The 16,815-nt window shown below is 41.3% G+C and overlaps 1 protein-coding gene across 1 annotated transcript; it reads left to right on the top strand.

The window, feature by feature from the left end:
* Positions 1-498: 498 nt before the first annotated feature.
* Positions 499-16,376, top strand: POU2AF1 (POU class 2 homeobox associating factor 1). Its single transcript, XM_043993685.1, has 6 exons — positions 499-599; positions 2,844-2,863; positions 9,692-9,816; positions 10,236-10,278; positions 10,695-10,960; positions 15,838-16,376. The coding sequence occupies exons 1-6, from the start codon at positions 499-501 to the stop codon at positions 16,147-16,149; spliced, it is 867 nt and encodes a 288-aa protein (XP_043849620.1). The 3' UTR covers positions 16,150-16,376.
* The last annotated feature ends 439 nt before the right edge of the window (positions 16,377-16,815 follow it).

Here is a 16,815-nt window from a genome sequence, read left to right as displayed (position 1 = left end):
GCAATAATAGCACCTACCTTGCAGAGTTGTTGTGTATCAAATGAGATAGTATTTATAAAGCACTTAGCACAGTACCTGGAACATAGTATGTGCTATATAAATGCTTATTCCCTTCCCTCTCCCATACGAGTAGAGTAACTGAGTCTCTATTGCAATGCCTGTCCCATAGAAGGTGCTTATTAAATGTTGTTTGACTGGAATGGAATTGAATTCCAGCACAAACAAGTCAAGTGACTCCTTAAACTGTAGTGAAGAGTGGCAGCAACTTTTGAATTTTTATTTCTTTCAGAGACCTGAGCATGTGTGCTTGCTTCTGGTTTGGTATATTTGATCAGGTTTGATCAATTATTTAACTTTTAGTTTTGCCGTGTGTGTGTGTGTGTGTGTGTGTGTGTGTGTGTGTGTGTGTGTGTGGGTGGGTGGTTATAATGAAACCGACATTCCATAGAAAAGATGAAAAAAAATACTTACCAAGATCATTTAGAAGAATTGATAAATATGTCACATGCTGAGGTGGGCGAGGAATTGTTTCAAAATGGTCCAGAGAAGGCTGCAGCCCCATGGGCCTTGGCAGTCAAGAACACAAAGCCTCTCCCAGAGTAGGCCTGACCCACAATTATATTGAAGCTCAGGTTTTGTCTTCACTGAGTGGAAAGGACTACTGATGGTGCCCATTGTTGGTAGCTCAACCCTATGCTGCTTGAGATGGCAAACTGTGGTGGAAACCTACATGACAATAGCTTCTGTCAAAGAAAGGCCCGCCTACTCCCTAGGGGCTAGGGAGGCATCATAGTAAAGTAGAAAAGATCACAGATTCGGGAGCCAGAGGAGCTGAATCCTGTGTTTGATGTTTTGTCATCTATGTGATCTTGGATAAGTAACCTCACTTTCCCAGGCCTGTTTCCTCATCTCCAAAATGAAAGGGTTGGACTAGATCGTCTCTGAGATTCCTTCTGTCTCTAGATGTTTGACCCCAGAGAAATAGCTACACTAAGTGAATGCTGAGGCCATTCGTGCATTTCCATGGACCCTCTCTATCCCTTGTAGCCTGAGATCTATGATTCTTTGATCTTATGATCCCTTGGCTTAAGGCATAGCTAGCGGAGTAACTTCTCTGGTGAGAGCCCAGTGTGGTTACTGTGGAGGGGGTTATTAAAACTATAAAGGCAGATACTTTTGCATATTTAGTAGGTCATATTTTATTATACCTAAGTCAAGAAACTAGAAAGCCATGTTTATTTAAATCAGTATGGTTCACATCTTCTCCTGGACTGGTACACAGTGAGAACTGATCCACCCCAGAGGTGGGCAGCACATACCCATGCTGGTTCAGTTCTTGCTTGTCATGCTTGGAGGTCTGTAGTAAGGTTGCAGCTGCAGCAACCTTATTTTTGGGTGCTGGAGCATGTATATGTGTTCAGCAGAGGGAACCGAAATGTCTGCAGCTGCCTTTTTATACCCTTCTGTTTTCAGTTGTTCATCTCCGAAAAGGGAAGCCCACGTTGAGGCCTGAATTCATGGGTTTTTCCGTAAATGAAATCTGTTTTCCCTTCACCCCGACTGGTGGCTTCCAGTGATGCAGAAAGTCAACAAGGTTAAAATTTCAAATCTTCCAACATGACATGCCAAGGGAAACTGGATGATGGCTGGCCTTGTTTTTATCTGGTGACTCGCCCTTTGAGAACAATTGGGGAAATAAAGGGCACTTGAGCACCAGGACAAATAGCGATCATGTTTTTGGGTCCATGGTGGTATCCCAAATAGTAATATAGGTATGTCTCAGAATCCCATTGTCTTCTTTACTGGGAGAGATTGTGGTTAAATAGTTGAAGGTGTCAGGTTTGCTCTGGGTGTCTATTTTCAGGCTGGTCTAGAATTTTACCTTCTTTAATGACTTTATTTTTCATTTTAAGCATTTGAAAGACAGGCTATTTCTGGGATCCTGGTGCCATGAGGGAGTATAGGTATAATTTAAGACTTCTTTTCCCTTTCAATATTAGGGGGAAGCAATACTGATGAGAGGTGCTATAGAATTAGAAAGACAGGTAGGATCATATATGTAGAATTATAAGAATCCTAATGTAGTGGTGAGCTCTGGTTAGTGAGAGCCAGATGTTAAATTTTCAGTGTGAGCCTTTACAACTTGGAAATCATCAAAGGCTACAAATTGGGGCTTGATTTATTGTTTTATTGTCCTTCTAGACTTAAGAAGAAAAATTGATATTGAAGATTAAACTTAAAAGTGTGTCAAGTGTACACACACCCACACCCATACATATTCCCCAGAGAGCTGGTTGTTAAACATCTGTTGTTGTTTAGTCGCATCCAACTCTTCACGACCCCATTTGGAGTGTTTCTGGCAAACGCACTGAAGTGGTTTGCCATTTCCTTCTCCAACTCATTTTACAGATGAGGGAGCTGAGGCAAATAGGGTTAAATAACTTGCCCAAATTCATACAGCTAGTAAGTGTCTGAGGCCGGATTCCAACTCAGGTCTTCCTGACTCCAGGCCTGGTGCTCTAGTCACTGTGCCACCTGGCAAACCCTGCTAAACATTTACCAGCACTGACTGCAAAGCCATCTAGGGCAACTTCTTCATCTTATATATTTGGACACAGAGGCCCAGAGAAGCAAAATCACTTGCTTAAGATCACTGAGGTAGGAAGAGGTAAAGCCAGAATTTAAACACTGGTCTTCTGTCAGTCTCTAAATCCAAATATTCTTCCACTGTACTACGTACATTGTTGCTGCTTACAAGTGCATCTACCACTAACTAGCTGTGTGACCTTAAATAAATCACTTCCCCTCTCTGGGCCTCAATTTCCTCATCTATTAAAAAAAAGGAAGTTGTATTATCAGAAGGGTCAACAACAAAAGTCCCACAACACTCCTGAATGCAGCCCAAACTAGATTAAAATGTAATTGAGAAATGTTTGACAGTAACAATAAATAACATTCCATTTTAAAACTGAGTAAGTATATATGACCCTCCAAGATCCATCTGTAGGGATTATCATTTCTATTTCAGCTGGACATAACTGGATAAGATGACTTCTCAGGTCCCTTCCACCTTTATGATGATAGCAGAAGAGGAATCACCTACAGGTTTCTGATTTGTGGCTGACTGAGGCTGGTCCAGAATTTGTATTGAAGCTGCCAGGAGGATTTCACTGGAATTGTGTTCAGTCACTCTCAGAATTAGTCTTGACAAGGGCAGCTAGGTGGCAAAATGGATAAAGCACCAGCCCTGGATTCAGGAGGACCTGAATTCAAATCCAGCCCCAGACACTTGACACTTACTAGCTTTGTGACCTTGGACAAGTCACTTACCCCTCATTGCCCTGCAAAAATTAAAAAAAAAAAAGAATTAGCCTTGACATTGGGCACTTGCTCACTATTTCAGGAGAAGCAGATTTTTTTTTTTTGGGGGGGGAGGGTTTGCACAGGGCAATGAGGGTTAAGTGACTTGCCCAGGGTCACACAGCTAGTAAGTGTCAAGTGTTTGAAGCTGGATTTGAACTCAGGTCCTCCTGAATCCAGGGATGGAGGAGAAGCAGATGTTTAAACCAGATGAAGAGTAAAAAGGCTGGTGTCTTTTGTCTTTTTCATGAATCATGGCTGGGCGGTGAATGGGTCAGCTAGGGAACTCTGGGGACTTTGTAAATATTTGCAAGGTTGACCTAAAGATGTTTAAGTATCAGAATGAAATTGTCAGGAATGGGAGCCTGGGGTAGAGGCAGTATTATTTAAGGGCAGGGGAATAGACAAATTTACTTTAATAGTCCCTTTTAGCCTCTAAGTAGGCATCTGTACTTATTCCATAATGCCCTACATCAAGACAGTTGCCACATCCCACCCATGTGGCTCCAGGGGGCAACTTGTGTCAAGGAAATGGAATGGGTACGATAGCTATGGATCTGCCTCTTTGGGGAGAATCCTCATTATGTCTGAACTGGATGCATAGGGGACTAAGATCAGATTTCACTCTACCCTGAATTGAGATTGAGGTTGAAAAGGTCAGGACTTGAGCCCAGGTTTTTCTAATTCTAAGGGTTCCCACTATACCCCAATGCTTCTAATTCTCATTTCACAGTTGGACACTGATCCTCAGAGATGTTAGGTGAACTATCCATGGTCAAATAGGTTGTGGTGGAGACTGGATTTGAACCTGTCTCCTAACTTTAGGAGTCAACTATCAAATTGATCTTTCTCAAACACAAGTTTGACCTTGTTACCTACATGTTTAATCAACTCCAGAGACTCTCTGTTGCTGCCAGAATCAAATATAGAATCCTATGTTGGGCTTTTAAAGCACCCCGTAACCTGACCCCTTCCTACCTATCCAGTCTTCTAACTGCTTACAACTCTCCCTTAATCCTCTGGCCAAGTTAAACTGACCTTCTTGCTGTTCCTCAAACTAGATGCTACATCTCCCAACTCTAAGCAATTGTCTTGCTGTTCCCTATGCCTAGAACACTTTCCTGCCTCATCTCTGCCTCCTGGCTTTACTGCTTTTCTTTAGGCCTCAACTAAAATCTCACCTTTTTCAAGAAGGCTTTCCTGTCATCAACATATCTTGTATGTATCTTATTCACACATAGATTTTTGTGTCTTCTTTCTCTCTCATTAGACTGTGAACTCCTTGAGAGAAAGGACTAGCTTTTACCTTTCTTTGTATCTCCAGTGTTTAGCACAGTGCCTAGCACATAGTAGGTGCTTAATAAATGCTTGTTGCTTGACTTGATCTCCAGAATACTACATCATTTCATCAAAAGCCCTGAGGTGTACTGTGGCAGCAGGTGAGAAGAAGCTCTTCAGTTACTAGGAGTGTGTCTATATATAACAACTGGAACTTACCCCCATTACCTAGACCAGGCCCTGGACTTCCCATCATCTGGGGTATTGCAGGAGGTTGAGAGGTTGTGGCATGTTGGGGTCATGTTACACCTGTTGACGCAATGAGTTCCATGAGAATACAAACATTGGAGGGCAGCTCCCTCAACTCACAAGCCTTCCCACATTGATTAGAAAACAATAGAAAACAATAATTGGTAAGATTCTAGAGGTACTTTAATGTAGATCATGTGCCTCATGTCATCTGGCCAGAAGAGCAATCTGATGAGTTTTCCATGGTATTCCTCAGAACTAGCTATGCAAATTAGGGGCAAAACAGCTATGAATCTATTTCTTTTGGGGGTATTTCATTATGCCTGAACAGTCTATATATGTGACCGAAACTACATTGCACTCCACTCTGAATTGTAACTGAGGATGAAGAGGCAAGCATTTGCTTTAGTTAAAGCTTTATCTAATCCCTTCCTCCCCCATAAAGCAACTTCTTGATTTCTATTATGCTGAGAAGCTAAATGGATAGAGTGTGGGACTAGATCTAACCCTCAGACCCTGCTTCTGGAGCTCCTCAGGGAAACACTTCTTGCTCTGGGAGAAGACTCCAGAGTGGAATGTTCCTGACCCTTTCCTTCTGGTGGCCAGTGTTGGGGAAGTAAAACTGGTTGGAGTTGAGGGGAATACGAGGGTGGTATTTTCAGAAGTACTTTTATTCCAGTAAGTAGGTCAACTGGGTAATTGGCAAGAGGAGTTCTTGAGGGGTCTGCCCAAAATCAGGAGTCTCAGCACCAGTTCCAAGGCTGGGGGGAGGGGGCATACAGCTGCTTCATCGAACTCAGGTTGTGTGATATTCTCCTTCTACTCTCAGGGTGAGCAGCCCATTTGGTACCCCAGTCCTACCCCTCACCCCTTTCAATGGTAGTGCTCAAAGAGCCAAGAGTAGAATTTTATCAGTTAGATATTTACAGAACAAAGTCCAGCCCAGGGCCTAAACTGAAGGATTTGGCTGCCTTAATAGATAGCCACACTTCCTGGCCTTTGATGCAAAACCTGGGTCACCCGTATCTGTAAGTGATAGCAGGACCTTTCTGCCAAAACTCTGGGACTGCAGTCATTCTGATACATGGTGGGTTGAACCAGATTGTGGGCCTGTTCTCCATGAAGTTCAGAGAACAGAGCTTCCTATTAGTGTCAATTACCTCGCATGGACAAGACAGGTGGGAAACCAATTAGAATATTGCTATTATTTGGCAACAGTTGCCTCTTGAAGTCATCAGCTTTGCTGTGGGTCGGGCAAGGCTAGAAAGTGTCCTAGGTACAGGGTTCATGTTCAGAGTCATCACTAATGGTTGAAGAAGTAACTAACTTTCCTACCTCAAGACATCTTTTCCAATGACCATTCAAGCCTTGCTAAACCCAAACCCTGGTTTATCAGGACTATCCATTGATCTTCTCTGCTCCAACTTTAAATAGCACTGGAAGAAATGACACCCATGTGCAGATTGAGTCTACTACAAATGCATGTTATCTAATGTCAACTGGGCCATCACCACTTCTTTCCTAATTGACTTCATTTTATAATAGCCACTTCCCCCCTCCACCCCTCAGCAGCTATCCTAATCCTTTTCTTCTTGAGCTTCTTATGGTGTCCCTTTCACCTTTCTTGGACCAGAGGACCTCACCTTTATCCAGAAAATACAAACCAACCATCATGATCTCCCTCTTCTCTTCTATTCAACACATGAAACCCATTCAACATAGTCTCCCATTTCGTTTTCTTTTGCTCTGTTCTCTGACAAAGAGATTTCCCTTCTCCCTGCCAAGGAAAAATCTCCTTTGTGCCTGCATTTCATCCTATCTTATCTCTTCCATAAGCTTGTTCTCTCAGACACTTTCTCTGCTCTTCCATCTTTCTATCTCTACTGGCTTCTTCCCTGCTCCCTACAAACTGACACAGGCCTCTCCTATCAGCAAAAACCTTTGCTTGACTCTGCTGGCTACTCAATCCTATATTGGTCCTCCCCTTTTGTATTCTTTTTTTTTTTTTTTGGTGGGGCAATGAGGGTTAAATGACTTGCCCAGGGTCACACAGCTAGTAAATGTCAAGTGTCTGAGGCCAGATTTGAACTCAGGTCCTCCTGAATCCAGGGCCAGTGCTTTATCTACTGTGCCACCTAGCTGCCTCCTGGTCCTCTCCTTTTTTTTTTTTTTTTTTTTTTTTTTTGCAGGGCAATGAGGGTTAAGTGACTTGCCCAGGGTCACATAGCTAGTAAGTGCCAAGTGTCTGAGGCCGGATTTGAACTCAGGTATTCCTGAATCCAGGGCCGGTGCTTTATCCACTGCGCCACCTAGCTGCCCCCGGTCCTCTCCTTTTAACAGCCAAGCTCCTAGAAACAATTGTCTTACATTACAAAATCCAATGAACTGCTTTCATTCTTCATTTTTCTGGACACTGTGACTACCACCTTTTTCTTCCCTGTGTTTCTACAGCATTGTTTTCTCCTGATTCTCCTCCTAGCTGTTTGACTTCCTCCTTTGTTGCTTTCTCTTCCATATTCTACCTTGTTACCATAGGTGTCCACTAAGATTATACCCAACATTTTCATTTTTTGGTCATATTAGCCATTCTTATAGGTGTGAGGTGATATCTCCTAATTGTTTTAATTTGCATTTCTCTGATCAATAGTTATTTAGAGAATTTTTTCATATGACTATAGATAGCTTTAATTTTTTTGGTATGAAAATGGCCTGTTCATTTCCTTTGACCATTTATCAGTTGGGGAATGACTTGTATTTTTGCAAATTTTAAAATTTTATATAATCAGGGATATGATCAAAGGGTGCTTAGCTTAGAATATATAAACTTCAAAATATTGATATAAAAAACTGTATTTCTTTTTTTGAACTTTCTTTTTTAAATTTGAAACACTTTTATTTAAAGTTTTGAGTTACAAATTTTTTTCCTCCCTCCCTGAAATGGTAAGCTATCGGATATAGCTTTATAAATGTACAATTATGTAGAACATTTCCATATTAGTAATTTTGTATAAAAAGACTTGAAGAAAAGAAAAAAATAAAGAATGAAAATGAAAAATAGCATGCTTTTGTCTGTGTTCGATCATTATCAGTTCTTTTTCTGGAGGTAGATAGCGTGTTTCATCATCAGTACTCTGGAGTTGTCTTGGATCATTGTATTGCTGAGAATAGCTAAGTCATTCAGAGTTCTTCATCAAACAATATTGCTATTACTGTGTATAACATTCTCCTGGTTCTGTTCACTTCGCTATACATCCATTCATGTAAGTCTTTCCAGGTTTTTCTGAAATCATCCCGCTTGTCATTTCTTAGAGCACAATAATATCCCATTAAAATCATATATACCACAGCTTGTTTAGCCATTCTCCAATTGATGGGCATTCCTTTGATCTCTAGTTCTTAGCCACTTCAAAAAGAACTGCTATAATTTTTTTTTTTACAAATAGGTTCTTTTAACCAATATTGATTGAACACTGACGAGTGAAACTTGCTATTTTCACTTTCTTTAATTTTTTTCTTTTATTCAAGTTTTCTTGTACAAAATTACTAATATGGTAATGTTTTACATAATTGTACATATATGACCTATACCTCATTGCTTACTGTCTCAGGGAGGCAGGAGGGGAAGGAGGGAAGGAGGGATAGAATTTAGAACTCAAAACTTTAAATTAAATTGATTATTATAAAAAAACAAAACAAATAGGTAATTTTCTTTCTTTTTTGGATGTCTTTGGAATATAAACTAAGCAGTGGTATTGCTGGATCAAAGAGTATGCACAGTTCTATAGCTCTTTGATCATAGTTCCAAATTACTTTTCAGAATGGTTGGACCAATTCATAACTCTACCAACAGTGGATTAGTGTCCCAGTTTTCCCACATTCCCTCCAACATCTAACATTTTCATTTTTTGGTCATATTAGCCATTCTTATAGGTGTGAGGTTGTACCTCAGAATTGTTTTAATTTGCATTTCTCTGATCAATAGTTATTTAGAGCATTTTTTCATATTACTATAGAAAACTTTAGGACCAAAGAAGATATAGAGAGCATTACAAAATGTAAAATAGATGATTTTGAGTGTATATAATTTAAAAGCTTTCACACAACAAAACCAATGCAACCAAAATTATAGGCTCCAAATGAAGGCAGTATTTCAGGATTTCAAAGGATGGAAAGTCTCTTACCTCAAAGAAAACTTAGAGTTTGGAAGGTATTAAGAGAGAAGAGGGGCAGCTATGTGGCACAGTGGATAAAGCACTGGCCTTGGATTTGGGAGGACCCGAATTCAAATCCAGCCTCAGACATTTGACACTTAATAGCTGTGTGACCTTGGGCAAGTCACTTAACCCTCATTGCCCCACCAAAAAAAAAACCCAAAACCAAAGCCAACAAAAAAACCAACACCAACCAAACAAAAAACTAAAACAAAAAAGAGAGCAGTAAGGCCATTTCAGGAAGGACAAATGGGATTGCAAATGACAGAGGAGAGACCACATAACTCATATTTAAGGAGACAATTGGAAGAGTTTGGCTGAAGCAGAAGGAAATAAGATTAGAAAAAGAGATTGAGGCCAGATTCCTAAAGCCCTTGAATGTTAAATGGAATCTGAATTTTGTCCTAGAGGCAATAAGGAGATATGGAAGGTTTAAAGGTTTAGGGAGAATCATCTGACTCTTCCTCTTGGACCAAGACTTTTGCATCCTTGGTGTGAGAAGAAACAGTCTCTGAAGTAAGAGGGAACTTTGCCTAAAACAAGAAATTGTAAGGGGATGGGCAATAAGCATGGAATGAAATTGTACTTTACAGCATCTGCTCCTGAGCAGGCGCCACCCCGGCCATACCAAGGTGTCCGAGTGAAGGAGCCAGTGAAAGAACTTCTGAGGAGGAAGCGTGGCCTCGCCAATAGCGGGCTCACAGTGGCGGCAACCACGGTGAGGAGACCAGTTGTTGCAAGGAATGGGATTAGATGAGTTGGAGCCAGCACTAGGGGCATTCCTCTGCAGGGTGGGAAGGTACTTTTGAGATGACTCCAGAAGGATACATGAACTTGTGCCAAGATGTTCATCAGGGATCCTCAGTTTAGTGAGCTCATGTTTATTATTGGCATACTCATGGGGGACCTCGTTATATTTTCCCCATGAAGATGAGGATCACTTTAATATTGTCTTTTTATCCCCATTGGTCATTTGCAATATCCTGCACATAATAAGTGCTTAGTGGGTTTGAGTTTAATTAAATGGAGGAGAAAGCAATCAGAGATGTCCCATGGCCTCAGATAAGACCAGCAAAGATTGAAAGCCACTCAGACTCTGAAGGAATCTTCAACCTGGTCATCTCTTCTCTCCTCCAGGTGGTGTTGCCCCATCAACCCCTTGCAACCTATGCCACAATGGGTAAGTCCTTTTTGATGCTTCTGGCTGGTTCTGGTCTCTCAGTAAGAAGATGTGGTATAATGGAATGAAGGCTGCCTCAAGAATCTTAGGATCTGGGTTCAAATTTCCCCTCTATGACCTCGGGCAAGTCTTTTAGGCATTAGTTATCTCATCTCTAATACAAAGTCAGGCTAGATGGCTTCTGAGGTCTCCTGCTCTAATGACTCTACTTGATTCATCCTTGATGCCTCATCTACTCTTTGCCTTTGGGTAAAAGTGTGCTTGGAGTACAGAGACCTGAATTTTTTTATTTAAAAAAATTTTTTTGTCTTTGGTTCTGTTATCAACTATGTTACCTTGGGGCAACTCATTCCTCCAGTCTTCAGTTTCTTCATCTGCAAAATAAGCTCTAACATGCCATGATCGTTTCCCTTCAGGGCCATCCTGCCTGGACATGGAGGTCCCTGCATCCACAGTGACAGAAGAAGGGGCCCTGTGTACCGGCTGGCTGTCCCAGCCTGCTCCTGCCACCCTGCAGCCCTTGGCACCATGGACACCCTACCCCGAGTATATGCCTCATGAAGGTGTCAGCTGCCCTTACTCTACTGATATGTATGTTCAGCCAGTGTGCCCCAGCTACACGGTGGTTGGACCCTCTTCAGTGCTGACTTATGCCTCCCAGCCACTCATCACCAACTTCACGGTAAGTTTCCACCACAGTCTGTTCCCAAACCATTGTCCCCAAACTGAAGGGTATTCAATTGTCTTCCTTGGGAATTCCTGATGACGCCAAGTAACAGAACATTCTTATCTTTTGCTTCTGTAGCCTAAATCTCCTTGGCTACTTCTATAAATTTAATTCAGGAGTACGTGCCAGTCTTGGTAATGTGACATTTTAACTCAGTGTTGATACTTACTAATTGTCACTCTAGGGTGAAATGCCAGGTTCAGTCTTTCTTTTCCATTGTATTGAGAGGTCTAGACACTTCTAGGGCACTCAGGTTTCTGAAACTTCCCCCTATTTTTGTACCTAACTCTAAATTATTGTTGGCAGCAATGACTAAGGAATTCATTTATTCATTCAGAGCCAGCTAAGTGGGCAATGGACAGAGCACTGGATCTGAAGTCAGGAAGATTTGATTTCAAATCTACCCTCAGATGTCTAAGCCCAGAGAGTAAATACACGTAACTATATAAGTAAACAATTATGGGAAAAGCTAAAGGCTCTGAGATTTCTTCAAAGTGAGCTTAGTAGATAAGACTAAGCAGTAAAGGAATGGATGGATGATTGAATGAAACATCTTATTAATATTTACTATGTAAAAGGTACTGTGTTAAGCCTGGGAATATAATTGCTAAAGTGAGATAATCCTTGCCATTGAGAAATTCTCAATTTCAGTGGCAGAGACTCTCACTTTGGTATTTGTATTTGTACATGCTAATAATAATAGCTAACATTTATAGAGTGCTAACTATGTGACAGGCTAGTGCTACGTGCTTTATAGTTATTATTTCATCTGATCCTCACACTAACTGTGGGAGATAAGTGCTGTTATTATCTCCATTTTGTGGATGAGGAAGCTCAGACAAAGCAAGGTTAAGTGACTTGTCTAGGTCACCCAGCTGGTAAGTATATGAGTCTAGATTTGAACTGGGGGTCTTCCTGACTCCAGGCCCAGCACTCTACCCACTGTGGCACATGCTAATGGGGAGACAATACATATATAAAATTAGGGGTAGGGGCAGCTAGGTGGTGCAATGGATAAAGCACCAGTCCTGGATTCAGGAGGACCTGAGTTCAAATCTGACCTCAGACACTTGACACCTACTAGCTGTGTGACCCTGGGCAAGTCACTTAACCCTCATTGCCCCACAGAAAAAGAGAGAGAGAGAGAGAGAGAGAGAGAGAGAGAGGAAGAAATTAGGGGTTAGGGAATAGTTTTGTGACTGGGGTAGGGAGGTGATGGGATTGTGAGTTCAGTCAGTCATAGGACCATTGAGTCTTTCCAGAAGCAATGGTGCTATTCATTTTATTACTCAGAGAGTTGTCTAAAGCATACAGATGTTAAATGACTTACCCAGTGCCACATAGTAAGAATTAGAACCCAGATTACTATTTGTATCCAGATCTTACTGACTCCACGCCCAATATTCTATTCACTGTGTTGTTATGCAGAAATACACACAAATAACTATAATGAAAATAGTATATTATAAATATACAATATGTATAAAGTATTAGGAGTTTAGAGAGCACTGTTGGCTGGAGGGAGTGTAGGACGGGGAAAAAGCTCTTTGAATGAAGTGGAATCTGAGCTGAACTTTGAAAGATGGGTAAAATTTTAACAAGGAGAGATGGGACATGTGTGTGCTTGTGGGGGAGAGGTAATATTTAGACCATTTCAGTTGTTGGGATCAGTATGAATTACCATTGCTCCTGACCTGTTTAATAGCTTAGAGACTAACTTCTTAAACTGTGGGTCGCCTAACTGAATGTGGGGGTGGTGAAAAAATTGGCAACAGTAAAAGGTTATGTATACCTATTTTATATATCTATATACCTGGGGTCGCATAAAAATTTCTCGGGCAAAAAGAGGTTGCAAGTGGAAAAAGTTTAAAAAGCCCTAGCTTGGAGTCTAGGTAATGGGCATGGAAAGACAAAAAGAAATGTATGAGAGCAGTTTTATTAGCCCTGTACATAGGAACAGTGGGTAACCCAGCTATATGACCTAACCCCTGTGTACCATCACCTCTTCCCCCAATATGAATCACACTCTCCAAATTGAGAGGGAGCTCAGAGTCCATATAAGTTGGATACCCTTAACTTTTTTGGTGCCCCTTTAGTATTTTGAGGAAGCTCATTCCGAGTTCTTGAAATCATGTTTTTTTCAATGCACAAAACAAGATAGAGAAGTATAAGAGATGGACTATGTTGAATCAAAATCAAAATATTAACAAAAAAAAAGTTCATAGACCCCAGTCTAAGAACCCTTGATCTTAGTCCAACCTGTATCTGAACAAGGATCCCTCTTATAATGTACATGACCAATGGTTATAAAACCTTTGCTTGAAAACTTCTAGTGAGAGGTGATTTTCTACCAGTTGTGGGGGGCGGACTCAGTATCCTCTAAGGTCCCTCACAGCTCTAAATATATGATCTTATGATCCTGTGATCCTAAGGGAACTGATTCCACTTTGGACTAATTCTAATTATTAGGAAGCTTTTCTTTGCATCAAAATCCAAATTTGCTTCTTTACAACTTCTACCCATTTCTGCTCTGATAGAACAAAGTTGAATCTCCCTTCCACTTGACCACCCTTCAGATACTTGAAGATGGCCGTTCTATCCTGCCAAAGCCTTGTTTTCTCTGGGTTAAACATATCTACTTCCTTTAATGGATCTGCATATGTCAAGCTCTTCAGGCCCTTCATCATGCCGACTACTCCACAATGGGTCCCCTCCAACTTATCACTGTCCCTTTTACAATGTGGTTTCAAGTAGTGGATCCAATGCTCTGGGTATAGTCTGACCAGGGCAAAGTGTGAAGGGGAACTATCATCTCTTAGTCCTAGACACAATGCTTCTTTTAATGCAGCCTATGGTAGAATCATCTTTTTCAGCTGCCCGATTACATTGTTGACTCATAGCAACCTTGTGGTCCACTAAAATCTCTGGATCTTAAAATTAACTCCACAATAATCTGACATGTCTCTCTCACCTCTAGGCTTTGGGGAGGACTTGGAGTACCCTTGTGTTTCTCTTTTCAAAGCCTAAAGATGCTTCTACTCTTTCTCAGCATGGTATCTTAGTCTGGGGGAATTGAGCAGAAGAGAGGAATGATGGGTTAGATTCTTAGTTGCCTTTAGTAACAATAGCAGCAATAATAATAAAAAAGCAATTATATTGTGTTTTAAGGTTTGCCAAATACTTTATAAATATTATCTCATTGGATTCTCACAGTCACGCTGGGAAATCAGTACTGTTGTGATTCTCATTATATAGATGAGGAAACTGAGGTAAACAGGTTAAGTGACTTGCCCAGGGTCTCACAGCTAATAAGTGTCTGAGGCTGGATTTGAACTCAGGTTTTCCTGACTCCATACCAAGTGTTTTCTACCCAGTGCACCAACAAGAATGATATATTATAAAGCAACTTAAATTTTTTTTATAGCAGCTCTGTAAGGTAGGAGGTACAAGTGCCATTATCTCCGTTTATGAGTTCAAGGAAGTTGTGCCTATCCATTGTTACATAGCTATTAACAAAGCTAAGATCTGAGCTCAGGTCTGGCTTCAAATGTATTAGTCTTTTCATTATATCACAGACTTCTCCCAGCCTTATTTAGCCCTAGTGGAGCTCAGGGTACAGAGCCAAGTAAAATTTTGAGATCCCTGACCTAAAGTCAGGAAGAATCTGAGTTCAAATCTGGCTTCAGACACTTACTAGCTGTGTGACCATGGGCAAGTCACTTAACTTCTGTTTGCCTCACTTTCCTCAATCATAAAATGGGAATAATAATAGCACCTACCTCCTAGGATTGTTGTGAAGATCAAATGAAACAATATTTGTAAAGTGCTTAGCAGAGTACCTGGCAGATAGTAGGTACCAAATAAATGCTAACTATTATTATTGTTAATCTCAGTACACCCAGAAATAGCTTGTGTCCTAGACCCAGAATATTCGCTTTGAGAGGCTTATCACTATTTACTGCTGATGTAGACAGGAAGGGAATATATTTGTATTTTCTATTAAACAAAGCTCAGCACATCTAGCTTCTGTGATGATGGGACCAGTGTTAAATCTGTATATACGCAACATAGGTAGATGTCTATGTGATAGGATTTGAAAGCTACCACAAGACACCACAGTAGCGTCTCCTTGGTCAGCCACAGTGCCTATAATTCTTAACACTAGATTCACTGGGGGGCAGCTAGGTGGCACAGTGGATAGGGCACCAGCCCTGGAGTCAGGAGGACCTGAGTTCAAATCTGGCCTCAGACTAGCTATGTGTCCCTGGGCAAGTCACTTAACTCCAATTGCCTCACAAAAAAATCAAAAACCACCAAAAAAAAATGTTAGACTCATGTTATATCTTCAGAAGATCCCTGTTAGCTTGCATGTCACCAGAAAGGAGAAATACATTTCCCATGAGTGCTCATTATGCTATGTGCTCTGGGTAGTCTGTGTGATTAGCTGTTACCTAGCAGATATCAGGGATATTAAGGAATGGGAAAGAAACAGGTGAGTTTTGATTGAAGGTATGGGACTAGAAAATTGGAGCCTATGCCTAGAATGCTCTGATAGTCATGGGCAATGTGTGTGTGGATGAGTATGCATGAATGCATGTGCCTGTTCATGTACATGAACATGAAGAAGAGGAGGGAAGATGACCAAAGATCGTAACTTTGCCCTTGGTTGATCTTTGGGGATACTACATGCGTCTAGATGGAACCAACGTGTAAGAAGTCAGGAAAGGTCTGGGATAAGGCAAAAGCCCACTCAGAAAGTGAGCCAGATAGGAATGGACTTTCCTCACAAAGTAACTGATCCTCTGTCCTGTGCTTTCTTATTCTTCCCACAGACCAGAAATGCCACGCCAACAGGTGGGCCTCAGTTGGAGGCTACAGAGCACCAAGCACCTCTAACTTACTTCTCATGGCCTCAGCCCATTTCAGCTCTGCCCACTTCTACCCTGCAGTACCAGCCCCCAACCCCTACACTGCCTGGGCCACAGTTCGTACCCCTCCCAATCTCCATCCCAGAGCCAATCCCTCAGGACCTGGAAGATACAAGGAGGGCAATCAATACTCTACCCATAGAGAAACTGCTCCTAGAAGAAGAAGAAAGTGATACTTATGTGATGAATCACACTCTGTCTGTGGAAGGGTTTTAATATCTGGTGCTTGGTTTATTCCTGCCTAATCATTCAACATAGGTCTTGTGAATACACATGGGATTCTGTATAATACATTCTGTCTAGTGCTAAAGTCATGGAATCTTAGAGCTAAAAAGAATTTTAAAGCCACTTTGTAGTATCTTCCCTCCCTCCCCCACCCTCCTTCCTTTTCTTCCTCTCTCTCCTCTCCTCTTCTCTCTTCTCTCCTTTCATTTCCCTCCCTTCTTCTCAACTGGCCTGCCTGCTTTCCTGCCCTCCCTTCTTCATTTCTTCCCTCTTCCCCTTCCTTTCTTCTCCAAAGAGCATTAAAGATTTTGGAGCCCCAGTACTTTATTTTACATTTGTTCAACTCAATCAATCAGTAAGTATTTATTAAACACCTACTATGTTCCAGATGCTCTGTTAGACACTGAAGATACAAACACAAAAATGAAACAGTCCCTTACTTTGAGATTACATTTTATTAGGCAATTTCTTGTGCCTCATTTTCTCCCTTAGAAGAGGCTCCCTTTGGGCAGTCTGCTACGTGTCAGGGTAGTGGTGCTTGCCCAGCGTCTGAGCTCCATCACAATCATTCTCTGTCCATCTTTGTCATTTTGATATACATGGACTTTCCCTCCCACATCCCCCCTCTTCCCACCCATGCTTTGACTTTGCCAATAT

The sequence above is a fragment of the Dromiciops gliroides genome, chromosome 3 (genome assembly GCF_019393635.1).
Source record: "Dromiciops gliroides isolate mDroGli1 chromosome 3, mDroGli1.pri, whole genome shotgun sequence".
NCBI classification, from domain to species: Eukaryota; Metazoa; Chordata; class Mammalia; order Microbiotheria; family Microbiotheriidae; genus Dromiciops; species Dromiciops gliroides.
Note: the sequence above shows the minus strand (reverse complement) of the source record. Positions and strands in the feature narration are given on the sequence as shown.

Bases quoted from the DNA above. Each gene is read 5' to 3' on its own strand.
- POU2AF1 (XM_043993685.1), top strand. From the start codon at position 499: ATGTCACATGCTGAGGTGGGCGAGGAATTGTTTCAAAATGGTCCAGAG. The intron at 9,817-10,235 runs GTGAGGAGACCA...TCTCTCCTCCAG, and splicing joins TCACAGTGGCGGCAACCACG to GTGGTGTTGCCCCATCAACC. The intron at 10,279-10,694 runs GTAAGTCCTTTT...GTTTCCCTTCAG, and splicing joins TGCAACCTATGCCACAATGG to GGCCATCCTGCCTGGACATG.